This window comes from Gobio gobio, assembly GCF_949357685.1.
Source record: "Gobio gobio genome assembly, chromosome: 16".
Lineage (NCBI taxonomy): Eukaryota > Metazoa > Chordata > Actinopteri > Cypriniformes > Gobionidae > Gobio > Gobio gobio.
In genome coordinates this window covers 18645276-18673047 of record NC_137109.1, presented here as the reverse complement: position 1 = coordinate 18673047, position 27772 = coordinate 18645276, and the positions used below count along the sequence as shown (strand labels likewise).

General features: G+C 37.3%; 1 protein-coding gene across 2 annotated transcripts; it reads right to left on the bottom strand.

Annotated features, from left to right (window-relative positions):
• Positions 1-25743, bottom strand: fmr1 (fragile X messenger ribonucleoprotein 1). Of its 2 annotated transcripts, XM_079839774.1 has the most exons (15): positions 25422-25743; positions 23566-23618; positions 23321-23414; positions 23143-23214; positions 22808-22956; positions 22608-22701; positions 22406-22522; positions 16619-16789; positions 14006-14084; positions 13786-13898; positions 9324-9410; positions 5771-5969; positions 5199-5390; positions 4194-4273; positions 1-2446 (listed from the first exon to the last, which is right to left on the bottom strand). In XM_079839774.1, the coding sequence occupies exons 1-15, from the start codon at positions 25470-25472 to the stop codon at positions 2279-2281; spliced, it is 1719 nt and encodes a 572-aa protein (XP_079695900.1). In that variant the 5' UTR covers positions 25473-25743; the 3' UTR covers positions 1-2278. The 2 variants fall into 2 exon arrangements, with proteins under 2 accessions (XP_079695900.1, XP_079695901.1); XM_079839775.1 differs by lacking the exon at positions 9324-9410 and having other exon boundaries at positions 25422-25724.
• Positions 25744-27772: the final 2029 nt, after the last annotated feature.

Sequence of the window (27772 nt, the reverse complement as noted above, 5' to 3'; positions counted from 1 at the left end):
TTGTATGTTTGTTTTTCTTTTCAGCTCTTTTTCAAAATCACAATAGCCTATGACGTGTGTGCAAGAGATGGTTTTACAATTTGTCATTTTCATATACATTCCAAAAAATAAATAACTAGAAAACAGTCTGTTTGGCAACACTTCAAAGATTCGGAACATTCTTTTTTTTTTTTTTTTTTTTTTTTGGAACAGACTGCAGTGAACGGCGGCATCTTGCCGGTTTACTGCCCGCCGTGGACGTGCAGGTTTTAAAAAATACTGCGAGTAAACCATTTAACACCTTATTCCGAAGTAAAGGCTAAATTTAAGAGCCACACGAGAGGGGCCGCCTCGATTCGAGAGAGTGGTTTGTCTTTCCCAACCCGCAATCCTCGGCCAGTCACAGTTTCCTCTGACGTCTCCGAAGCCTTAACCTTTCCATTCGTTTTCACAGGCAAATCACTTGTGTATAAGCTTAACAGGTAGAGCTGGTAAATTTGCCAAGGTGACTAGCGAGAGCACAGGAGCATAAAGAGAAATCGAAACGTAGAGAAAAAGAGCAAAGAGGATAACGACCGGTTTTCTTGCTGTACAGTCGAAAGGAAAGCGGAAAAGACTACCATGGTTACCGTCACAGTAGGTTTCGAAAGAGTCGTGGGTTAAGAACAGCATCGCGTCTTAAAAATGTAAACTAAAGTTTAATGCACAAGCACTAATCGGATAAGACAGACGGTTTTCATATCAAAGTTAACACCCCTCCCTTCGTTATCCCTCTCGAAGCGAATTCAGCTGCAAAAGTACAGTAGACTCAAAATTAGCGAAGAGATCTAAACTTCAGTTTAGTTATGTTGACAGCATACATGTGATTCACCTGCCGAGGAAGTCTTATCACATTCTAGTTTATTATAGGTTTATAGATTATAAAGTACTTGCAGAGTAACACAAACATGATAAGTGCACATTTAAAGTTCAATCTAAAAAGAACAGCAACAATCTCTTAACGGATGACATAATATACAGAATGCAACCCCACAGTTCAACATTTTCAGTCTATGATGAGCCATTGTTAGGACAAAAGACAATGTTACAGAGAGCTGATATAAGTGCTTCACACCTGATGCTGACAAATACAGCAGGAACGATGGCAGTTTACTGTGGCCAGCATGAACGGAAAAACAGAAAAAGAGCATTTCCACCCTGTTTTATGAGAGAATTCATGATGGGAGGTCAAACAAGAGAAAAATCAAAAGACATTTATTTAAAGGAACCTGCTTTGCTACTACCTCTATTAAAAAATAAAACGCACAGATATGCTAAATGTCAAAACTCGCACTGAATTAGCGTTGATATTCGTCTCTGGGTGGTCGGTTACAATTTATGACTTCCACAGTTGACTAGGTTAGTTAGGTTAATACCTTTACTACTCACAATTCAGCTATGGCAAAATAGAATAATTCGGCCGACTTGATAGAATCCTGCTTTTCAGACATACAAAATGTTCATGAATTACATGCAGCACAGAAAAAAAAAAAACACCTCTTTTTTTTAAGTTGTCGGCTGAGATTTCAACACACACGTTGCTCAGACAGGTGTTGTTCACGTCTTCTTCCCTGATTTAAACATCCAAATTATGATACTATCCACATTAGTTAAAGGCACAGATCCAGACAGGAGCATTTTTTTGTACATGGTTTGCCATTTTTTTTTGTTTGTTATTTTCGTTGTTTTTTTTTTTTTTGTTTTTTTTGCTAACGATGTGGATAAGATCTCACATCAGAATGGGCTCGAGTGACCACGGACACCAAAGCGCGTAAAAACAATGTATGCCTTGAGATGTGGCATAAACTTGTGCCCCGAGCGCTTGAGTTCATCCTCCAATGTGTTTCTTTCCCTTTTTTGGACATTGTGGAAAACAAAAACTTTAAAAACCAATTGCTTGGAAAACTTTTTTTTTTCTTTTTTTTTTTTTTTGAAGATTCCATTTTGGAGAGACATTTAATCCACAGCTTCTTTAAGTTTCATAGGTAGTTATTTAGAAAGTCAATTAGAAAATCTGTAGCTTCAGTTGTGATCTAGAGACCGGTCTCTCTAATCCATGAAGGCTACCCAATTCAACACACCATACACCAAGAGACCTCGTCTTTTTACCCCCACTAACAATTACAAAGTGTGCTTTATGTCATGTCTTTCGACAGCCCTACTGACCTGGTTCTCTTTGGCCTAATGTGTCTCTAATGAAGAAGCATCTGGATTGGTGGAGCTGAGTGGGAGAAAGAGGGGAAGGGGGCAACTTTATTCTCTACGAAACGCCGTTCACAACGGCTTGGCTGTCTGGGACATCCTGCTTCTCTTTCTTCATCCCTCGCTCCTTTATTGGTCTCTGCCGGTTTCCTCCACTGTCTCCTGCCAGAGCTTGAGAGCCTCGGCTGGTGTGGACGCTCCTCTCGTTATTGCTGTCGATGCGGATCTGACAAACGAACAGATTGGACAAGATGAAAGCTTGAGTCGAGCACATTAAGCATTTGAATATGCAGGGTTAAGCTTTCTTCTTTTTAATAAATTTTATACATTTTCGGTTTTGCTTTCTAATTTGAACGCTAATAATACCTCAAAAACTTCCATTACATGTTACTTGTGTATTTGTTATTATGGTTTAATAACCACGTGGTTTGGGGTCAGTAAATGTTTAGTTTTTTTTTTTTCATTAAGGATGCATTAAATTGGTCAAAAATTAGAGTAAAAATTTGTAAAATGTTTCTTTGAACTTTCTATTCATCAAAGAATCCTGACAAAAAGTATCACTGTTTCTACAAAGTATTAAGTGGCACAACTGTTTTCAACATAGATAATAATAATAAAAGTTTCTTGAGCAGCAAATCATCATATTATAAGGATTTCTGAAGGATCATGTGACACTGAAGACTGGAGTAATGATGCTGAAAAAAATCTGCTTTGCATCACAGGATTACATTTGTTTCAAATATATAAAAGTTATTGTAAATTGTAATTTCAAAATATTACTATTTTACTGTATTTGAAAATACAATCAGGATACGTGCCCATTCAGGAGCTTTTCCAGATCTTGACCAACCCTAAACTTTGAAACGGTAGTTAAAACCTAAAGTAATGTTAAATTGAGAAATATTAAATACTAAAATTTGTTCAATTTGCAAATTCATAGGAATATTTTAACCTTTTAAATAAAGTAGGGTGTTTAATAGCATATACAGTATACTTTTTTTAAATACTTTTTTAAAAAATCTTATAATTTCACTTGTATTGGAACTTCTTTTTTTTTTTAAATAAACAAAATCAACACAATGTATATTGCAAATATTGATAATCTAATAGGCAAATATTTGAAAATTTTGGCATCAACTGCCAACAGCCTTTAAGCATAAAAAAAAGAATAAAAAAAAAAAGTACATGGTGTGTATATTGTAAATATTGCATTTAAAATGCCCCTATTATGGATTTTTGAAAATTACTTTTTATGTAGTGTGTAACAGTTCTAAGTGAATGAAAACATCCTGCAAAGTTTTAAATCTATAAGTGCACCGTATATAAAGTTATTGTCTCTCAAAAGTAAGAGTAGACTCTGATTCAATTCAATTAATAGTTTTTTCAAACAAATCGCAAGCAGTTTTGTTGTGATGTCAAGACGAAACATTAGCATATTGCCCGTCCACTTATTGATCGCGCAGACACCGCAGAAACCTTGAACCACCTCAAACACTGCAGCTGATTCCTGTGGATACTGGATAGTATCAGGTCGAGAAGACGCTGTGCTCTACAATGTGTTTATTGTGTTTCAAATTGTGTAGGTCTCTGGCTAACCGGCTAACTCACATTATTACTTACTGAAATACTACTAAATACTGTAAATCAGCTGTGGGCTGCAGTATTACATACAACTGTGTCTATTAATGTATATAGTATTATCAGTGTCTGTCATTCTTACTACTTTGAGTAAAGATAAAGGATGGAGAAAGATTTGTTTGGCAATATTTAATGTTACATCAGTCATTCACGTTAGTACTCGTATGTGCAATGTATATTATGAGAAAATGATGCATGTAAACATGTTGCTGGAGACCTCCAAAACTAAATTAAGAAACTTTAAAATAGCATAATAGGGTTACTTTAAACTTGTGTAATCTGCTATCATTATAGTGAATAAATATTGAAATAAGTGATCATATGTTAATTCAGACCTGCAATGAGTCTTCCTGGGGTCTCAGCTTTGAGTCTCTGGAACTACGGGAGCGGGACTCGTTCCAGTGCATGTCTTCAGCTGATTCAAGACAAAAACAAAAGACTATTACAAAAAATGTAATTCATAAATAAATAAAATAAAAAGCAAAACAAAGTTGTTAATGTAGAAAATGTATGCAAAAGCTGATTAAACGTAGTTAATTTATACTTTTTAATTGATAAAATCTTGATATCAGATTTACAATCAAGTATTTTTGACGATTTTTAATATAAATACTGTATAAGACATTTTAAAGGGATAGTTCACCCAAAAATGAAAATTAGCCCATGATTTACTCACCCTCAAGCCATCCTAGCTGTATATGACATTCTTCTTTCAGGAGAATAAAATCAGAGTTATATTCAAAAATGCCCTGGCTAATTCAAGTTTATAATGGCAGCCCAAATTTTGAAGCCCAAAGAAGTGCATCCATCCATTATTAAAGTAATCCACACGGCTCCAGGGGGTTAATAAAGGCCTTCTGAAGTGAATCGATGGGTTTGTGTAAGAAAAATATCCATATTTAGAACTTTATATGAAGTAACACAACGCCTTCCGTATTCAATTTATGAAGAACAGGTAACACCTCACGCAGTTCAAAATGCTTAAGTTACACCCGACGTCATACATCGCACCAGTTATGCTTTTTTTGAAAGTTGAATATGAAAGGCAGTCCATCGAAAGCTAGATATTTCACTTTATAACATGTTAAATATGGATATTTTTCTTACACAAACCCATAACCCAGAGCTGTGTGGATTACTTTTATAATGGATGGATGCACTTATAATGCTCAGATTAGCCACAACATATTTTAATACAACTCATTATATTCGTCTGAAAGAAGAATGTCCTATACACCTAAGAGGGCTTGAGGGTGAGTAAATCATGGGCTAATTTTCATATTTGGGTGAACTATCCCTTTAAAGGCACATTCAGAGAGGTAACAGCTCTAAAAACTGACTTTTGTATCCTCCTCCTCCTCTTCCTCCTCTCCCTCCACGACCTCGGGGCCCCCCACCCCTTTTGCGTCCATCGGGGGCCCTTTTAGGGTAACCCATGGACTCCTCATCTGTGGGGGCCAGGGACCAGTCGCTGAGCTCATCTCTGTGGTCGGATTCGGTCTCAGATGCATTAGAGGCCTCAGAGTTGGTGCCTGGGACAAATACAGTCCATAATCAAGAAACTGATAATCAGATAATTAGCACTATGTTTGGATGACTGATGCTTACATATCAAACCAATGGCTTCTATGTTACAGAAAGTAATACTATTACATAAACACGATTTTCTTTCATTTAAATGCCCGGTTTCTCAGAAAAGGCTTAAGCTACTCCTAGACTAAAATGCATTATGGAGCCGTTTTAACTGAAAGCAACTTGCACTGATATATCTTAAAATGTGCCAGTGCCACCGTTTTGTCTCAAGATGCACACAAGTAATGTTGTTTTAAAAGGCCTAATCCTGGCTTAATCTAAGCCGGCCACCAATTTCCATATCTAAAGCTCTACTTTTATTATTTGAGGCTGGTTATACCGGAGGCCAGTGTTGGGCCCCGTCTCCCTCTACCTCCACGACCGAAGGGTTTGCCGCCACCCCGTGAGGGTCCCATTCCATTATCAGCATTGAAGGGTTTTTCTTTCTCAGGTCGTCCCGGCAGAGCTCTGGGTCCTCCACCGATCTGTCGGAGCTGTTCATCGATCTGCAGCCTCTCCATTCGCAGCTGATCCACCTCCTGAACAAGACCAAACAAATATGACCAACGCACCGTCACACAAGTACAAAGAGGCTAAATAAGAGTAGTAAACATCACATGATTCTCTTCGGGGTATTAAGCATGTCACTTATCAACAATTTCTGCTTTGTAATGAGTAATAATGTGCTCTGTGAGAAAAATCTGCTCAATGAGAAGGATAACTATACATTTATATTTTCTAAAGAAAATGTGACGCTTATTTGAGCAGAACTAGTACAAACAACAAATGCTGAGGGCAAAAAGCAACCATCGGGTGTCTATGATATTCTGGGGACATATTAAGGAAAATATTCTTATTAAATGTTAATAAATGTCTTAAAGGAACACTCCACTTTTTTTGAAAATAGGCTCATTTTACAAGTCTCCTAGAGTTAAATAGCTGAGTTTTACCGTTTTTGAATCCATTCAGCCGATCTTTGTATCTGGCGGTAGCACTTTTAGCATAGCTTAGCATACATCATTGATTCTGATCAGTCCATTAGCATCTCATTCAAAAAATGACCAAAGACACTTTCAATATTTTTCCTATTTAAAACTTGACTCTTCTACAGTTACATTGTGTGCTAAGACCAACTGAAAATGAAAAGTTGCGATTTTCTACACCGATAAGGCTAGGAACTACTTTTTCATTCCTGCGTAATAGTCGCGGATCATCGCGGCAGTACCATGGCTGCAGCAGCGCAATGATATTACAGCGCCTGAAAGTAGCCCCCAGCTAGGTAACTTTCAATGTGACGGGCACTAAGTTTGTGTAGTTGCAGAGAAAGTTTCAGGCTTGCAGCCGACAAATTGTGTTGTGGATTTACCTGTGTGATTAGCCATGGTTCTGTGTGTTGTAAAGGGCTGTGATAGTAAGTCGAAGGTGTATACTACCACCATGTTTCACAGAATACCAACGAATCATTGCGCCGCTGCAGCCATGGTACGGCCGTGAAGATCCGCGACTATTACGCAGGAATGAGAAAGTAGTTCCTAGCCATATAGGTGTAGAAAATCGCAACTTTTCATTTTCAGTTTGTCTTAGCACACGATGTAACTGTAGAAGAGTCAAGTTTTAAATAGGAAAAATATTGAAAGTGTCTTTGGTCATTTTTTGAATGAGATGCTAATGGACTGATTAGAATCAATGATGTATGCTAAGCTATGCTAAAAGTGCTACCGCCAGATACAAAGATCGGCTGAATGGATTCAAAAACGGTAAAACTCAACTATTTAACTCTAGGGGACTTGTAAAATGAGCCTATTTTCAAAAAAAAGTGGAGTGTTCCTTTAAAGTAAATTCTAAGAAGTGCAATTCTTGAAAAGGTTCTCGAAAATATTCTTAAAGGGGTGATGGATTGCCCCTTTTTACAAGATGTAAAAGAAGTCTCTGATGTCCCCAGAGTGTGTATGTGAAAGTTTAGCTCAAAATACCCCACAGATTAAAATTGTCAAAATTTGAGCATGAGCAAAAACGTGCCGTTTTTGTGTGTCCCTTTAAATGCAAATTAACTGCTGCTCATGGGGCGGAGCTTCAAGAACTCCAGTTAGCAGCTCTGAAAACCTCATGCAGGCAGGCAATGAAACTGTTCAGCCTTTTGTGTTCAAACCGGAGTCGGACAACGATGGAGAGACTCAAGGAGAAGTGACAACATGAAGAATGCAACAGGGCGTTTCTAAATGGTTAGTTGATGAATTTATGTAGCTCATGTGGAGTTAACTTCAAGTCATTGATTAGCATATTCTGTCATGATAATCTCACCCCCTTTGTTATGTGTTACCGGGGGCGGGGTTTATGTAAATTTCAGGGTTAGTGATGTCACTAACCCGGGAGGAAGCTTGTGTAGTCCCTACCAGCCGTTTGTTGTGGTCCTTAAAAAGCTATTTATTTAAAAGAAAATATCTCCCTTTGATTTGAACTTTGAGCGTCGTAACTTTGCAGATGTTGTTTATGCCCAAACAGCAACATTACACACTAACTAAAGTAAAAAAAGTGAAATAATTAATCAACCACCCCTTTAAGAAAATGAGTCTTTTACTGTGTCTGATTGTATGGCAGTTCTTGCTGAAAACGTATTGATTAACTCAATTAAAAACATCTCAAAGGCTGTTTTGAGCTGCATGCAGGTTACCGTAATAAAAATCACACGATCGCACAGTATTTTCTTTGCGATTGGCTTAGTACTCAACATTGCGTTTTTTTAAATAAAGGTGCAGTAAACGATTTCTGAGAAACGCTGTTGAAAGTGGATCAGACCGAGCACCACAACACACTTGTAGCAGTAGGGGGCGTGTCCACACATGATGGGGGAGGAGAGAGAGTGAACAAGTTGGAGATTTGAAGAAAGACTGTAGAAAGAGAGATGGCTGAGAGACATTACAAAAGAGAAAATGTCAGAGGAATATCACTGGAAAAAGAAGGGTTACAATCAGGCAAGAGCTTTAGGACCCGCATTCAAATTAGAAAAGCTTTCCAGCGCTGGAGAGACCGAAGCAGGAAGGCTTGAAAATGGACGCAGAGGTTGCGTGTTTCTGCTCCATATGTGAGTAACATTGGTTTGGATGTGTTTTACAGAACCAAGATATGCTGTTGTTGTAATGTCAGCTATACAGCACAGTTTTGAGTGTCATTGTTTGTCTGGAGCTGCTGGCTAACAATCAATGTATACTCGTGTACTGTATTTTTATTTTTTTGTCATTGTCCTTGTCATTCGTTCGTCATCTTCACTTCAGTCCTAATAAATAGACATCCGCTCTTCCATTGCATGTTTACGCATTTTGGAGGCGAAGCAATGAAGGGAGGGGCGTGTTTGTTTGGGTTGATTTCAAATATCAACTGTTTTTCAGAAATCGCATTTTAATAAGTTATTTTTAATAGCCTGTCTCATGATGGTGCATTAATTTGCGCTCACCAATAAATTCATTAAACATCTTACCAAGTTTAAGGATATTTATGATGATTTTAAAGCAAATTATTTTCAGGAATTCAAATTCCTCTTAAGTTTTGTCTAAAGAACAAAAAAAAAGGCTAAAAAAAGGCTTTAAAAAAAAAAAATTTCATAAATGTTTTTTTGGGAATACAATATTTGTATACTTCTTAAGTTAGAAAATAAGAAAATAGCAGTTTTTTTAAGAATTGTATTCTTAAAAATGTTTGTGGATGCAGCCCATGGTCTAGTTAATTCTTCATTGTAACTTTTTTTTATCATTTTATTAACCGCCACACGAAAATTTTTTATTAGACAGGAGTCTAAATAGAGAGTTATACACCAAAGTTTAATCCTCAGGGTTTAAGATTTATTTTATTCAATAACTCCAAGTATGATCAATAGTAACCTAAAAAGTGGTTCTTACCTTTAGATAATTCAGATGGTAGTCCAGCAGAATACGTGCATTTGAAATGCTTTCCTTTGTCCCAACAAACACAAACGGCACCATTCCCTGCAGTTGCAATTCAAGTATGCGAAGTCAGTATGAATGATAATTTGTCAGCATTAATGACAATTTGTCAGCATGGATGATAATTTTGTCAACATAAATGATAAATTCCATATTGGATAAATTCATAGTCGATTTAGGAGTTTAGGGATGCTCCGATCAGGATTTTTGCAGCCAATTATGGATGCAAAAGACAGTCGTAATCCAATTTGTCATCATGATCAGCCAATCCCGATCATTCAAGCTTTATAAGTGATATGCAAGCCTTTTGAATGATTTCACGTGATTTCAAGTGGATTTCAAATACTTAAAAGAAATGGCTTATAACTCGACAAAAACACAAGGTATCATCAAATACATGGTCTCATTTGATAGAAAACATCTAAAAAGTTGATCTATTTCGAGGAAAATAGATTTTGATCATGTTTGGAGGTTCTTATGTTACAACACTGTGGAAAACCCCAGAAAAAGGGATGCAAATTATTTATTTATTTAGCTTCATTTAACTTTATACACCGATCAGGCATAACATTATGACCTATTATTGTGTTGGTCCCCCTTTTGCTGCCAAAACAGCCCTGACCCGTCAAGGGATGGACTCCACTAGACCCCTGAAGGTGTGCTGTGGTATCTGGCACCAAGATGTTAGCTGCAGGTCCTTTAAGTCCTGTAAGTTGCGAGGTTGGGCATCCATGGATCGGACTTGTTTGTTCAGCACATCCCACAGATGCTCGATTGGATTGAGATCTGGGGAATTTGCAGGCCATTTAACACTTCAAACTCGTTGTTGAGCTCCTCAAACCATTCCTGAACCATTTTTGCTTAGTGGCAGGGCACATTATCCTGCTGAAAGAGCACCAGGGAATACCGTTTCCATGAAAGAGTGTACATGGTCTGCAACAATGCTTATGTAGGTGGTACGTGTCAAAATAACATCCACATGAATAGCAGGACCCAAGGTTTCCCAGCAGGATATTGCCCAAAGAATCACACTGCCTCCGCCCCATAATGCATCCTGGTGCCATGTGTTCCCCAGGTAAGTGACGCACACGGACCCGGCCATCCATGTGATGTAAAAGAAAACGTGTTTCATTAGATCAGATCTTCCATTGCTCTGTAGTCCAGTTCTGATGCCACTGTTGGTGCTTTCGGAGGTGGACAGGGATCAGCATGGGCACCCTGTGGCTATGCAGCCCCATACGCAACAAACTGCGATGCACTGTGTATTCTGACACCTTTCAGAACCAGCACTAACTTCTTGAGCAATTTGAGCTACAGAAGCTCGTCTGTTTGATTGGACCACACAGGGTCAGCCTTCACTCCCAACGTGCATCAATGAGCCTTGGCCGCCCATGACCCTGTCGCCGGGTCACCACTGTTCCTTCCTCTGACCACTTTTGATAGATACTGACCACTGCAGACCGGGAACACCCTACAAGAGCTGCAATTTTAGAGATGCTCTGACCCAGTTGTCTAGCCCATTTTTCCTGCTTCTAACACATCAACTTTAAGGACAAAATGTTGACTTGCTGCCTAATATATCCCACCCACTAACAGGTGCCACAATGAAGAGATAATCAGTGCTATTCATTTTTCCTGTCAGTGGTCATACTGTTATGCCTGATCAATAACTCCTGCCTGATAAAAGACAGGTCATAAAATCAAGTTTGGGCTTGTTCACAATCATGTCAACTGCATCAAATTTTGTGTTGATATCTCGAAGCAATCAAAAGTTATGGCACCATGGTAGCCTTTCTATCAAATGTTCAAAAACTTTCCAAACAAATGATCTAAGTGTTTAAATGAACATAAGAACTTCTTACATGTTTAAACGCCACAAAACATACAAATATTTATAATTATATCAAGTAACAAGTAATAAGATCCTGGTTGATGAGTGTTGATCTTCCAGCGCTGTTTCAGCTATGCGCTCCTATTCTATGGCGGATGGTAAATCAAGACCTGTCAATCTGAGCGATCGATGCAATCCAAGTGCGCTCCAGCTTTAAGAGACTGTCCGATTGCTCTCGACACATCTTCCCTACCCACCATAACCGAGATCCAGTTTCCATTGATTTTCAAATGACATTGGGAAAAACTGCATTATGATCACGCACGATCGAATCCCAGAAGTCCTATAGCTTTAGCCAAGCAGCATGTCATGTCACTCCGTGAGGATTTTCTCCAGATCTAAGCATCATATGTTGTGTGTGAGCTTGTTTGAATCGAGACAACCTGCTCTAAATAAAGATGTGCGATTTACAAAGTTACAAAGCAGAACGTGGCGCAAAAAAGCCTCATCTGTATACTGTTTACATGCATGTCGATGGCATCTTTTTACGTTTTTACCTAATCATATTGTGAACGGTTGGGGAGATTGGGCAAATTTAGTGACTATCGATCGAGTCACAGAATGTGACTATCAGCCCTTACCGATCTGCGGCTGATCGATCGGAGCACCTCTAATAAATAAATAATATATATATATATATAGTGAGGGAAATAAGTATTTGAACACCCAGCTATTTTGCAAGTTCTCCCACTTAGAAATCATTGAGGGGTCTGAAATTGTCATCGTAGGTGCATGTCCACTGTGAGAGACAATCTAAAAAATAAAATAAAAAATCCAGAAATCACAATGTATGATTTTTTAACTATTTATTTGTATGATACAGCTGCAAATAAGTATTTGATCACCTGAGAAAATCAATGTTAATATTTGGTACAGCAGCCTTTGTTTGCAATTACAGAGGTCAAACGTTTCGTGTAGTTTTTCACCAGGTTTGCACACACTGCAGGAGGGATTTTGGCCCACTCCTCCACACAGATCTTCTCTAGATCAGTCAGGTTTCTGGCCTGTCGCTGAGAAACACGGAGTTTGAGCTCCCTCCAAAGATTCTCTATTGGGTTTAGGTCTGGAGACTGGCTAGGCCACGCCAGAACCTTGATATGCTTCTTACAGAGCCACTCCTTGGTTATCCTGGCTGTGTGCTTCGGGTCATTGTCATGTTGGAAGACCCAGCCTCGACCCATCTTCAATGCTCTAACTGAGGGAAGGAGGTTGTTACCCAAAATCTCACAATACATGGTCATCCTCTCCTTAATACAGTGCAGTCGCCCTGGCCCCTGTGCAGAAAAACACCCCCAAAGCATGATGCTACCACCCCCATGCTTCACAGTAGGGATGGTGTTCTTGGGATGGTACTCATCATTCTTCTTCCTCCAAACACGTTTAGTGGAATTATGACCAAAAAGTTCTATTTTGGTCTCATTTTACCACATGAGTTTCTCCCATGACTCCTCTGGATCATCCAAATGGTCATTGGCAAACTTAAGACGGGCCTGGACATGTGCTGGTTTAAGCAGGGGAACCTTCCGTGCCATGCATGATTTCAAACCATGACGTCTTAGTGTATTACCAACAGTAACCTTGGAAACGGTGGTCCCAGCTCTTTTCAGGTCATGGACCAGCTCCTCCCGTGTAGTTCTGGGCTGATTTCTCACCTTTCTTAGGATCATTGAGACGCCGCGAGGTGAGATCTTCCATGGAGCCCCAGTCTGAGGGAGATTGACAGTCATGTTTAGCTTCTTCCATTTTCTAATGATTGCTCCAACAGTGGACCTTTTTTCACCAAGCTGCTTGGCAATTTCCCCGTAGCCCTTTCCAGCCTTGTGGAGGTGTACAATTTTGTCTCTAGTGTCTTTGGACAGCTCTTTGGTCTTGGCCATGTTAGTAGTTGGATTCTTACTGATTTTATGGGGTGGACAGGTGTCTTTATGCAGCTAACAACCTCAAACAGGTGCATCTAATTTAGGATAATAAATGGAGTGGAGGTGGATATTTTAAAGGCAGACTAACAGGTCTTTGAGGGTCAGAATTCTAGCTGATAGACAGGTGTTCAAAAACTTATTTGCAGCTGTATCATACAAATAAATAGTTTTAAAAAATCATACATTGTGATTTCTGGATTTTTTTTTTTTTGATTATGTCTCTCACAGTGGACATGCACCTACGATGACAATTTCAGACCCCTCCATGATTTCTAAGTGGGAGAACTTGCTAAATATTTCCTCACTGTATATATATATATATATATATATATATATATATATACATATATACTGTATACACATATATATACACACACATACACATACAAATACATACATACATGCATAAATACACACACACACACGCGCACGCTAGATTACATTGTAGATGGCATTGCAATATTCTCTAAAATATGTATTGCTAAAATTTATTAGTCTGCTTTAATAGTCTTCACAAATTACTTTGAATTAATGCATTTTCTCAGCATCATCACTTCTGCCACCCATAAATACAACAACGAGTGTGTTCAGCCACCCACTCACTGACCTCCTCTAATGGAGCAGGCTTTTTGTCATTTTCAGGTTCCACTCGAACTCTGACAACTCCCGATTTATCCACAACCTCTTGAATCAGCTTCCCACTCTTGCCAATGACTTTTCCTGCAGGACGAGGTAGAAAATAATTTAATGATCACATTAACCATCATGGTGCAGGACAGAAGGTCCAGTCCGTGAAGGCAAATGTTGTTCATTTCATTTGTCCTCACCGACTAAATTCCTAGGAACTTTGATAACATCCTCAGAAAACTCCAGGTAGCTTCTGGCCTTCCGTACAGCTTCCTGGTCCTGGAATTGAAACAAAATCCATCACAAAGACCCATCAAGCACTGTTAATTTAGTTGACGAATAATTTGTCTCATTGTTTTCATCAACATTTTTTCACAGACGAAAACGAGACAACTAAATAAAAAACAGTTTTGAATAAGAAAAACTGACAAAAATCTATTGACATTTTCGTTGACATGAAAAAGTTACGGAGGGACAATTTGGGAAGAGATCAGTCAGAACTGATGTCCTGTGAGGTAGACGCACACATTCGAATTGTAATAGGCTGATCTGCCCGGCGGGACATAAGTTGGCATGCGCTTGATGCAGAGAGTATTCACGTAAACAATCACGTTGGAAAGGTCACGCTAGACGTAGGCGGAAGTACCGCCCTAAGCGAACATGCGAAGAATATTTACAAACACCCTTAACCAAAAACACTCCATCTTCAACTTCAAAATCGTCCAACATCGTTGTTTTACCTTTTTTTGCTAAAGGATGTTTGTATTGGTCTTTGCATGTGCTCTGCATACGCGTGACCATTCCGACGTGATTACGTAATCACTGGTGCTAGTCAAGATGAGCAATTTAGGTTAAAAAGTACATACAATTTTTTTTTTTTTATGATCGATGGTTTGGCTTGATAAGACCCTATTCTTTTTCTGGGATCGTGCAGAGCCTCTGAAGCCTTTCAAATTACTTTGAAACTGCATTGATTTGGACCTTCAACGTTTTGGTTGTCATGGAAGTCTATGATGGGCAGAAAAAACCTGGAATGTTTTCCTCAAAAAACTTCATTTCTTTTCAACTGAAGAAGAAACACATGAACATCTTTGAAGTGAACTAATCCTTTAATATTAATTAAAAAAACAAAAGAAAAAGATAAATCATTCACTGTTCTTTAATTGCTTTAATAAGGGTAATTATATTTAATTTATACAAATAAATGTCTGCTTGAAAGAATAAATGAAAGCATACAACGATGTATGAAAGTTGTTATAAAGTCTGCATACATCATTCATTGAAAAGACGACCATTATTATTTAATTTTAAGAAAAATAAAGAGGTATTTTTATTACGTAAAAATGTGTCATATCAGCTAAATCTGTGTCTGTATTGCATGTTCAAACTTTAATATAATTCATATTAACAGGTTAATAGAGGTGTTCTACGGGAGTAATAGATTAGAACATTTTAGAGAAATTCTTAATGCATTACAATTTAACTAAACCCATTAGATTTTAGTCGACTAAATCTAATAAATCTTATTATATATTTAGTAGACTAAAACTAGACTAAATCTAAAACAACTCAGATGACAAAAATATGACAAACTAAATGTAATTTTAGTCAAAAGACTGACTAAAACTAAATCGAAATTTGCTGTCAAAATTAACACTGCCATCAAGATAGGGCTGTAACGATTTGACCAAAAATAAACACCTAGATTAATTGAACATTTTACCTCGATTACGATTAATGAACGATTATTTTGCTCTTTTTTTTGCCCTCGTAAGGTTTTTGAGTAAGTTCCTGATAAGATTTGTACTGTAAATATTTTCTACTATTAAAAAGGTGGATTTTTTTTTTCTAATGAAAAAGTGCATTTCTTTGTGATTTTAAAACACTTGAAGGAAACGGTTCTCTTTCAGCAGTTATTGTCTATGGGGCAGATTTCTGTTTGTTGTACATCAGATACAGATAAATGAACACAGTAGGCCTACATTACATTTATTTGAATGCATTAATGAGAGAGTGATTGTGTGTGTGAATTACTCATTCCGTCTCTATTCATTATGAAGCTGTGGTTTGTACTTACTTCAAAGGGTATTAAAATATATGCTATAACGGTTGAGTTTCTAAGCTACTTTAGTGACTTTACTTTAGTCACAGGACAGTGTTGACACTGCGTTTCTGCGCTGCTCTTTGCGCGCGCGTTGTCAGAGACGCGACACGGCTCGGCTCTGTGTCACAGAAAGAAGCTGAGCACTGAACGGATACGTATTGTTGTTTTTGAATAGAGCACAATCGATTTAAATGTTGAAACTGGCAAGCCTTTAAACGCATTTACTTGACAAACTTTATGAGCACGAAAGTGAAAGCGATCTGGCTTCATGGCGCGCGCCGTCTGTTTGTGTGTGTGTGTGTGTGTGTGTGTGTGTGTGTGTGTGTGTGTGTGTGTGTGTGTCGGTGGTAGCGCGTATAGGCTATAAGAACAGCGATTAACTGACCTGAATATAAACTGTGTAAAACATGCAGTTACTATAGTGATTCTGGGCATCTATAAACACAGATAACTGCTCCTGCATCTCTCTGTGTGCCTGCAAACTGCACTTGACGTGACTGACGGGGCGGAGTCACGTGAAAACCGAAATAACCGACATGGGAAAAATACGTCGGTTAGAGGTTCTGAATGTCGGTTTCGGTTATTTTTCGATTAATCGTACAGCCTTACATCAAGACGCCTCAGATATTTTTTTGGGCTCACATATTCTAATAGCCATCATGTTTAATTGTCTTTACCTACACAAGAAAGTCCCCAATAAAGCAGTTACCTCTCCATAGATGTGAAATGTGCAGGTCTCTTCATCCAGATCTATGGTTGTGACCCCAGGAATCTTTCGGGCTTGCTGGATATTCGCCCCATGGGTGCCTATGGCCAATCCCATCAGGTCATCACGTACCACAAACTGCTCATGGAACCTTGAGGCCAGTTGTCGAGAGCTCTGGAGGGGGGACAAAAATGCAGGTTTGAGTCTTACCAATGCTTGGAACCTTTGTTGGTAGCCTCTGGGTTCATATTGATGCAGAAATTAACTTTATGACAAAGGGTCAACCCATTTTCTTAAGCGAATGTTGTACTTGGAAAACCATGATGGCATGTGTTTTAAAAGTGGTTAATTTTTAAAAACATAAGCCATTTAAATGTTATGGCTAAAAAATGACCTGCATGTTCAGTTGTGGCTTTTAAAGAGGATATGCAAGGATGTGCCTACAGCATTAGATTTTGAGCACATTTGCAGGTGTGAAATTGCTGCGCTGCCTGATACACACACGTGCTTTCTGTATGAAACTTAACAGCGAGTTCAAAAGCCCTCAGCAGTCCAGCTACACTTGTACCATAAAAAAAAATCCAGCACTGTTTAGCCACACATTTGATAGCATTCTCCAAACCTTCTCCAAAACAAATATACTTGTGCAAAGAAATAAGTGCATTAATAAAGCAGACATCAAAAATGTATTCAATAAAACAAGTCAATGATGAAAAAGAAATTCAAAGAGATAATTTTTTAAGACATTTCAAACCATTTAAGTGTTTGTACAAATCAGTTCGTTTTTAGCTACAATATAATAGTAGGCTACAACTGACTACCATAGTTAACAGCATTTGTTAAGAGATTTGTTTTCCTTGAGAAAATACCCGATATTGAATCAAACCAAAATCTAATCGAATTGCAAGCTTGTGAATCTAAATCGAATCGAATTGAGAAATTTGTGTCTATACTAGGGATGCAACAATACAGTTAGTCCACGGTTCAATACATACCTCGGTTTTTAACCACGGTTTTCGGTTCGGTTCGGTTCTGATGGCTTGTCACATACATTTTTTGTTATTCTATACTTAGGCGACAGGAACAGCAAGGGGTTAAGGAGAAAAAAAGACTATTTATTATTGCAATACTCTTTCTTTATTTTACTTAAAAGAATTGATAAACCTACCTTAAACTTAAAACTTTACTTAAAAAAAAAAACATGTATTCCAGCAGCATTAAAGTATGAAATTGAATGAATGAATGTAAAAATAAAACACTACATAGACTTCACTATAAAATATACACTGATTCTTAGCTACTGTATTAGTTATTCAGTCAAGAGCAGTGAGTGATTTTCTCTTTGTCTTTTGTTGTTGTATTAACATTAAAGGGATAGTTAATTTAAAAATGAAAATTCTGTCATAGAGAAATTAATACAGGGATGAAACAATATTAGAGTGTGTAAAGGTGAACTGTCCCTTTAAGGACCGCGTGTTCACTACTGCACTGTTGTCAATTTAAAACCTGCGTGCATCTAATATACGCAATTTTACTTTCACTTTAGACATAACCGATTGTGTTTATGTTAACCTTGTGTGTATTTGACAATATTAGCGCAGTAAGACGACTATTTAGTCCTGCAAGACGACTATTTAGTCCTGTAATCACGTGTTTGACAGGCGTTTAGTGCACGCGCTCGGAAAAGCGCATGTTTAAACCGCGCACGCGAATGAAGCCGGCAAGGCTTTAAAACGCATGCAAATAATGAACTTATGTGATTATGAATAACTATAGTGTTCCGTGAGTATAACTCTACCACTAACGTGTGATGTGTATGTTGCGTTGTTCAGTATATTGGGATGGAGGCAAATTATAGAATTTGTAGAAAAATAATTAATTAAATGCAAAACCGAGAAAACCGCAATTCACAAGTGCGTATTGAACCGTGAATGCCGTACCGAACGGTTCAATATTATATTGAGAATTGTGGCATCCCTAGTCTATACACAGCCCTACTATAATTGTCATTTCAGTTATTGAGGCAGAGATTTTAAAAGCAAAAGGAAGAGCCATTCTTGGCTTTTTTGTGACAATTTATTTATTTCATTTAACTCATTGTTTTTTTAATGACAAAAACTAAATCGTTTTTCAGTTATCACTACTGTTATAACACTGGTTATTCAATAAACAGGTATGAACTGTTACTAAACTCTGCTCAAAAGAAATTTAAATTCCAAATTGATCCATATCGTGATACTTATCGTATCGTGACTTTAGTATCGTGATAACACATTGTATGCAAACATTTAAACTTCACATAACTTCTAAATCTATTACCCAATTTGTTGTTGAAATATAATCATTTATACACAGATGCTGTAATTTTCATGATTCATTTAAACATACATTAAATAATCAAGGCATCACTAACAGGTTAGTAGAATTTAATTAATGTAGAATTTAATTAATGTATAGGCTAATATAGTGCATATATTTAGTGAAAAAGTTCATTTCTCTAGTGAACTAACCAGCTGTGGACTCCGAATGACTTCTGAGGTAAATGTAATGCTACGTGACGTTGTTTACAAGCTTTTTACAATACAAGTTTTATTGACGTTTGTCCACCGTTGAATCACTGATTGAGCCATTACACAACATATGATACGTTTCAGTAAGTTGTAATGTATCCACAACATACCAGTGTTTACCACACAGACCAATTTGTGGCGGTGCGCCACAGAATCAACACTGGCCGCCACATATTGCATATCCTTATTCACGCTATTTAAAACACGCAGCGTATTCGTTAATTTCCTTTCCCTGCTCTCCCTCCCTCCCTCCCTCCCTCCCTCTCTCCCTCTCTCTCTCTCTCGATATGAAAGTATTTAAAATTTCATACGAAATTCAAACAATAAATAGCATTTTGCCGCAAATGTGGCAGTTAAAGCCAGAGGCGTTGAAATACAGAGTTGCCACATGCTCTCATCTCCCGGCAGCGAGCACAGTCACGTAGTTCACAGAGCTCTCAATAGTTCTAAACAAACCAGCGCTGTCAATGCATTTGAATGGCTTAAGCGGATACACAACAGCTTCACTATACAGGTATTTGCAGCAACTTTTGGTAAACATTACAGCATAGTGTGCATTGATTATTACGTCAACCATGTTTAGAGTATCATTTTATTATGGAGAGTGATGGAGATGCAACATTGTTAACATTAATGTTAATGTTTTTCTTGTATTTAGCCCTCAGGTATTCCTTACTAATTGGTCACACACATACTCATTGGTGGTCAAATGTGACCATACACCTTAACTATTTTTCAATTAAATAAAAATGTATATTTTGTTTTTAAAAAATAATATTTTGAGGATATATTTTGGTACTAAATACTATTTGTGCAATAATTATGGTCCGTTAATGACCACTTAAAATATTTTGTATTATTTATATTACAATTAGTGTAGTAATTAAGGTTAAAATAGAGAATGCCAATGCAAAGAGGCAAATTAGAGTCATTTTGTGGCTGGAAAAATAATAATTTGTAATGCCATTACCTACTAGGTGCCTGAATGGCTCTTTAATAAATATACACGTGTCTAGTCTGGTTGCTCAAAGTATCGCAGATCATAACTGCTTACTTATTTTTAGGTTTTGCATTTAAATAAATATTTAGACATGATCATACACTAGATTTCTTTAAATGTGAAATTTTAAAAAGTTAACTTGCATCCTAATATTTTTACTGATACTTATATTAAGCACACACAAGTGAATATTAATGAATGCAAGCTAATATAAAAGTTTAAAAGGTGCTAAAAGTGCTAAAAAGGCAAACTTATTTTTCCTTATATGTACAGTAGTCTATACATATGAATTGATACTGAATCAAGATCGAAATCGATATTTGTGCCAATCACCAACCCCCCCAATTTGAGATCGATAGCCTAATTGTTATTTTTATGGTATGCCAAAAATTCTTATTTAATGTGATCGTTGTTACATTTGACCACATTTTATCAACTGCATTTTCACCCCAAGTGCGTATTATTTGACCACAACATTTTTTAAACATGATTTCATCGCAAACACATAAGTAGAGATGCTCCGATCAGCATTTTTGGGGCCGATCACCGATTACCAAGATCATGATCGGCTGATTGCCGATCACTGCCGATCACAGAATGGCAGGGGAATGGCAATCTTTTATCTATAATCTTGCAGAGTTTTCACCATTTGTAGAAATTAAACTAACTCTAAATTAACTGAGTCAAGATCTTGAAGAACCACCAAGTGTTTATTTTAGAAAATTAGATAACTTAAGGCTACTGTAGGCCATCTTTCCCAAATAAATGTATATAATAAATGTATATAATTATCTCACCTAAATATTTGATCATGCAGTGCATTTTTGTTTTTAAAAACAATTTTTCAGGTAGGTCTAACATTAGTATTGAGGTAAGAAATACTAAAGACATTTAATAAGAAATCAAATGTAAATTAATATTGGTCTTCCCTGAATAAATTAAATTAGATTAATCCTTACACTTAAGGTTGCAAAAGTTAGTCATTCAAGAGCAGTGAGTGTCATAAAGGTTCATCAAACAACACAAGACAAAGAGAAACTCAGAGACAGCAGCAGTTTATTCGACAGCTGTCACTTTAAGAGCGAACACGGATATGGTTACATGCAGTTGCACAAACGTTCACTCGCGAGTCACGACGGTAATTTAGTATACATTTGTGTGTATCTGACCATTTCAGCGCAATTTGTACTCGCAAGCTTTTTGTGAGATGGCCTATGTGTGTGTGTGTGTGTGTGTGTGTGTGTGTGTGTGTGTGTATGTCTCTCCAGACCGTGCGCGCGAGTGCTGAGCGGTTTGAACAATGGCAAGACTTAAAAATAAATGCAAATGATAAACTTTAGTGACGATGCGACACTGCCTCGATTGTGCAAAGTGGCAAATCCGGTGTCAACTGTGCAGCTCGATTTTAGTGCACATGCGACACGCTGATGTGAATCCATTTGAGCATTTTGAAAGGGAGAGAGAGAGCGTGCACACGAGGTGATTCACGCGCGCTGTTTGTGAACTTGCGTCCCAAAGAAAGTTTTCAAATGACTGCGTAAGTTATCCAATATAGAAATATGAATTGTACCTCACCTTCAGCATTATAATTATTTTACCCGCGCTGGAAAGAGAATGAGACGGGTGTCGCTGCATATCATGCCCTAGCTCTCACGGCAGGTGCGGGTTTTATGTGTCGTCAGCATGCGATCGGTTCATGAGATCGGCCTTTTTGGAGACCGCCGATCAATCATCCCAAAGCGATTATCGAACGATCGAGATCGGTTGCCGATCAATCGGAGCACCCCTAATTTTAAGAGCTAAAACAATACCTATATGGTGCCAATGCATCTGTAAATATAGTTCTGCATATCAACAGAGTATCATATTATGCCAAAGCAGGAGCATGGGCCATCACAGCGGTGCATATATGCACGCAATGCACGTTTGCACCTGTTAAATATAGTCTCTACTGCCACTCCATGCATTTGTGTCCAGGGATATGCTGCATGGCTTTCTTACAGTAAGAAATAAACCAGTCAATTTCATAATAACACTATCAGCCTTTCTTGATTCAGTTATATTACCGCAATAAAATACGATTGCACTAACAACAAGTATTTGACATAAAATAGCTTTTTGACTTGACAAATGATTGTTTGGGAGTATCAGTAAGGTCTTAGCTAACTGGTGTGAGTGTGGTGAACCTGACACTAAACATCAGGGAGTCCAGGGCAGTACCTCCAGCTGTCTGTTTGCTTCTTCGTTCCTCATTATCAGCGTCAGCTTTGTGCGCAGACTCCTGAAGTGCATGTCGCTCAACATGGCTATTCGCTTTGCTGTGACCTCATTAACAGACTGAAAGAGAAAGGAAACGATCCACTTAAGAAAACGTCCAAATCAGACGTGCATTAACAATTGGATTTGAAGCATTCCAAATTACCAAAATAACCAACTGCTTTTCTTCCGAGTCATAAGTGACGTTAAAGGCTCCAATCGCTTTTTTAAAGTCTTTATGTGCTGAGTCTTTCGCACACCTATTCAAAAACAAACAAACAAAACATTAGTTAAGCTACTGTATGTGTATGATGGCGTCCCAGTTTAAAGACGAACAAATAATCCACTTAAAAGACCTGAACTTACATCTGTCTTAAGTCTTCGGGAACATCTAGTCGGATTTTGAGAAAGGTGTTCTTTGATGCTGCTTTGTTGGGGTTCACAGGTCGTAGCCTCTCTAATGTGACGATTTCATTTAGCGTTGCATCACAGGCTGCGTATTCTATCACATAAAACTAAGTGCAGGAGAGAGCAACAACAACAGTTACAATACAATACAACTTCATTCATGTTTGTAGTATTCACGAGAACCCTTACTGTAGCTCACTATCATTTTTTTCAATACATAAACTACTTGCCTGTACATAAACTACTAAAATTAAATCTTTCTACTTCTATAGAAGAATACAAAACTGCTTTACCTCTCCTTTCACCATGCGAACTTTGGCTAGCCACCATCCACAGGGCTCCTTATCATTGGCCCTGGAGTAAACCTGTGCAAGAGACAGGTAAATGTGGTAAATACACAAACAAGTGCACGCGTGTGATATTTGTTTAAGGTTTAAATAACGTTTTCCATGTTGAACGATCAGCACATACCTCCACTTCATCACTCTCGTTGATCTCTTTCTGAAAGCCGGTTGGAGGTGGAAACCGGACATCATGGAAAGAAATCTGTCGTTCTGGCTGCCAACTGCAAAGAAATTACATTTAGAAACCCATTATGGGAGTGTTATATATTCACTTATGACAACATTTATATTGAAGACAATGCAAAACTGTACATCTGAATATGAAACTATTTTGACCTCACAAGGCATTTGTGTGCTGAAGCTGGTACTCACTTGTTCTCAAAAGACACTGTGACTGTACTCTCATGAACATCCTTAATATAAGCCTGGAAGATATAATGAGGTAATTACACACTGATCTGGACATTTTTGGGGTAATCACAGATATCTATAAACAACACAGTCTCGGAGAGTTGATTTCTACTTTACACTTGGAACAAATTAGGTACCGTTTGGGCAGTTTGACAAAGTCTGGCACTCTTTTACCTGTTATCTTGATGGAAACCATATGGACTAATGCATTATTTTGGTAATGTAGTTAACATTTCTTCATCATACATTCCAATTCTTTGAATGTTTTTCTTTGTATAGGTAGGCGTAAAAAGAAACTTTAAAAGTTGTCTTCGAATAAAAAAAAAATATTTGACAAAAAAAGTCCAAGCTGAATAATATCTACAGCATTGTAACATTGAGTACATTTCCTTGACTTTCACATTACTTTTCTAGCGGTTCATAAAAACAATATGATAAAATAAAAAGGCAATTATAATTTTTAGTTTTTTTATTATCATCATTTTAAGTGGATGTATTATAAATAGAAAAAAATATATAAATTGAAAAAAAAAAAATTCTAATAATAAAATGATATCCGTCTTCATGACGGATTGTTTCCTGTATTCCTCAGTTGTAAGTCACTTTGCATAAAAGCGCCTGCTAAATTAATAAATGTAAAATTCCTTGATATTCCCAGGTTTTCCATAAACATGGAAAATGTCTGATTTATAACCTTTTACATATTCTAGCTGTCCATAAATACATGCAAATGATACTTTGTATTTTATTATTATTAGTAGTATTTTGAGTCAGTTATAACTTGAAAAAAATACATACATTGAATACAATATTTTCATTCAATTTAATTTAGGTGTGGAAACAAGCATTTTAAAATTCATTGATATTCCCTGGTTTTCCATGAACATGGAAAATGGCTGATTTATAACCTTTTACATATTCTATCTGCCCACAAATACAAGCAAAGTATACCATAGATTAGTAGTAGTAGTAGTAGTAGCAGCAGTAGTAGTATTTTGAGTGGGTCATAACTTGAAAAAAAGAATACAACATTATTGAATGCAATAATTTCATTCAATTTCATTTGGGTGTGGAAACGAGCATTTTAAAATACCCTAATATTCCCTGGTTTTCCATAAACATGAAAAATGGCCGCTTTATAACCTTTTACATATTCTATCTGTTCACAAATACAAGCAAATTATACTATAGATTAATATAGTAGTAGTAGTATTTTGAGTGGGTCATAACTTTGGGGGCATAAATTGAATTAAATATTTTAAGATTGTATTGTGGATAGGTGTGGAAACTAGCATTTTAAAATGCACTGTTTTAAAGTTTTCCATGAACATAAAAAAATGGCTGATTTATAAACTGCTATAACATATATTACAACTTCATTGTCCTAAACAGTATAGATAATGCCATTTTAAATCATTCTGACTCGGGGAACATATACATTAATTTTAATACCATTTACATTGTCATGTCTAGAGCCATACAGATGTTATTATGATGTAAAATGAAATACATTACACCAATCGCCCATAATTGGAGAACTCCGTGTACCATACACAGATCCAGACAGAACCGAGCGGGCACACTGACAGATTCGGGTGTCAACACAGTTGATATGTATTAAGAATATACATGATATCGAATAATTGCGATTAATCTTTAACGCCTGTTCGTCGAAGAGGCCTCGTGGGCCTACAGCACATCGTGCATTGAGATCTGCATTCACGACGGACTGGATTCAATTTTACAAACATTAATTTCATCATCAGGCGAGTTATAGGCGCGTACAGGACGCATATAAGACGAGATCTGAAGCCCACCTTGTAGAAAGCTCCACTCGCTCCTCGCACTTCCACCGCGAGCTCGTCCATGACGCCAGTAATCTAATACACAACCGATCACAGCTGCAGCAGACGCGCGCTCTCTTTATCACACAGCAGTCTTATGATCGGGCGGCGTCGTAACTACCGTGTGTACCGATGTTTGTGCTCGTTTTCAGAGAAATGAAAGCAAAACATTGATGTGTAGACGGTCTGCAGCAACCGCTGTTGAACGCATCGATGTAAACACAAGAGCCTCCCTATTTCCCCCGTCACGTGACACGGGCCCGCTTCCCTTCACTCGAGAAGACACGCCGCCGTCACGTGACACGCATCAGCGTTACATCTTATGAACGACGCTTTTCTGCACTTAAATTAGCTTGATGCTACGTATTATTTAAGCTATACTTAATTAAAAAAAATTAAATACAAAATAAATAATATTCACAATTGCTTTCCCGTTCCCATTTTGATAAAAAAAAAAAAACATAAAACTATACAACAACCATTATCAACCAGGAAAAAATATAAAATACACAAAAATACAGCTCAAGAATATATCAGATAATTTGCTATTTAAATAATGTGCTGCCCTGTTTCACACATAAAAACCATAAAGTTGGATTTCCTAGTTAAAGTATATGGTAAGATGATAGGCTAAATGATAAGATGTTTTTAATCCTCCTTATTATAATTTGTGAAGCCAAGAAATACATTTAACGTATAGTGAGTCTTGACTGTCTAGTAATAATAGGCTTTACTGTATTTTTCTGTATTTTACACCAAAATGTAATGGAGAGGATGCCAATATTGTGTCATCAATAGGGGAGAACGGGGGCAATTGTAACAAATTTTGGTCATGTTGTCATTACTCAAAATCTTTTCGAAATATTTGGATACCATTTTTATGTTACCTACTCAGTAAAATGGATCCCCAGATTGAGAGGCAAAACCTTTAACCTCTGGACTGTGCCACTAAATATATTGGTAACACAGTATACATAGTAGTCAAGTCAAGTCAAGTTGAGCTTTATTGTCATTCCACTACATGTGGTGACATACAGTGGAACGAAATGTCGTGCCTCGTAGGACCACGGTGCTACATAAATACAGACAGTATAAACCTATACACAACTATCTACTGAGAGAGTCTAACTATAAATATACTTTATAAAAATATTTACCTATAGGCTACAAAAAAAATATACAAATACTTTCACATAAAACACTGTACATGTGTAAAAGGAGGATATAGTTCATTCATGTACATGCTAGGCTACTATTACAAGCCAAAAATAATTGTAAATATAAGTATGCTGTTCTTATGCAAATATGGCAGTATTTAAGATTTTGAAAGCATGACAAATTTGCTCTTGTTGGGATTTGAACCCCAGTCCCCAGATTGAGAGGCACTCAAAGACATAACCACTGGACTGTGCTACACTACAATATAGAATATACATAGATATTTAAACTGAACACAAAACACTTTTCTTAAATTATTGTGGGGGGGGGGGGGGGTCTATTTTGATGTCCTTACTAAGCTGTGCACTATTTTGATGGTGTCTGTACCACCCAATGACAAGCTACCTGTAACGATTCAGTGTGAGTGCCCCTGATCACCAACAGAGGACACTCCAACCCAGACTGTCATTCTATCATAGACTACATCACCCATAATCCTTTGCCCAGACTCATTAGCACTCACTGTTTACACATGTGTCTCATTTTCCTCATTATCTCTGCATATATCAAGCCTGTTCATCCTGTCATTCATGGCGAGGTTTTGTATATGTTATTATTGTATCTCTTGGTGATTTTCCCTGGTGCTTGTCTTTTTGGTTTTCTGTTCTTTGGATTACCCTTTTGCCTTGTTCCCAGCCTTGTGTGTTTTGTTTGTTTAGACTGCCTGCCTGTTTTTGACCCTTTGCCTGTATTTTGGATTACGTGTCTGGATTGTCCCTCTATTAAAGCTGCACTTGGATCTCCAACCCAAAGTCTCAGAGCGGTTCGTAACACTACCCTGCTAGCTAGAAACAATGAAGCTAATGTTTGACAAAGATATCAAATGTTAGACAACATAATGGTCATAAAAATAGATCGATTTTAAATTCATAGACATTAATGGTTAAGACAGTATGAGGAAAATACTGTAGATTAAAAAAATACTTTCATGCTGTTGTGAACTTCAGTTGTTTCTTGAAGAAATAGACCAGGAGACGTCGGATCGAGACATAAGTGATTCTTTTTAATGAGAACTCTCTGTGCTGTAGGTCGTCCGAAAACAGTCTGATTTCACAGCACAAGATAATGCAATTTATCTACATTTCATGGGAAGTGGTTATACAGCA

Coding starts and splice junctions, on each gene's coding strand:
- fmr1 (XM_079839774.1), bottom strand. CDS start 25,472: ATGGACGAGCTCGCGGTGGAAGTGCGAGGAGCGAGTGGAGCTTTCTAC. Junction 13,899..14,005: donor AGTTCCTAGGAATTTAGTCG/GTGAGGACAAAT, acceptor CTCGTCCTGCAG/GAAAAGTCATTGGCAAGAGT. Junction 2,447..4,193: donor CCCAGGAAGACTCATTGCAG/GTCTGAATTAAC, acceptor TTCGTTTGTCAG/ATCCGCATCGACAGCAATAA.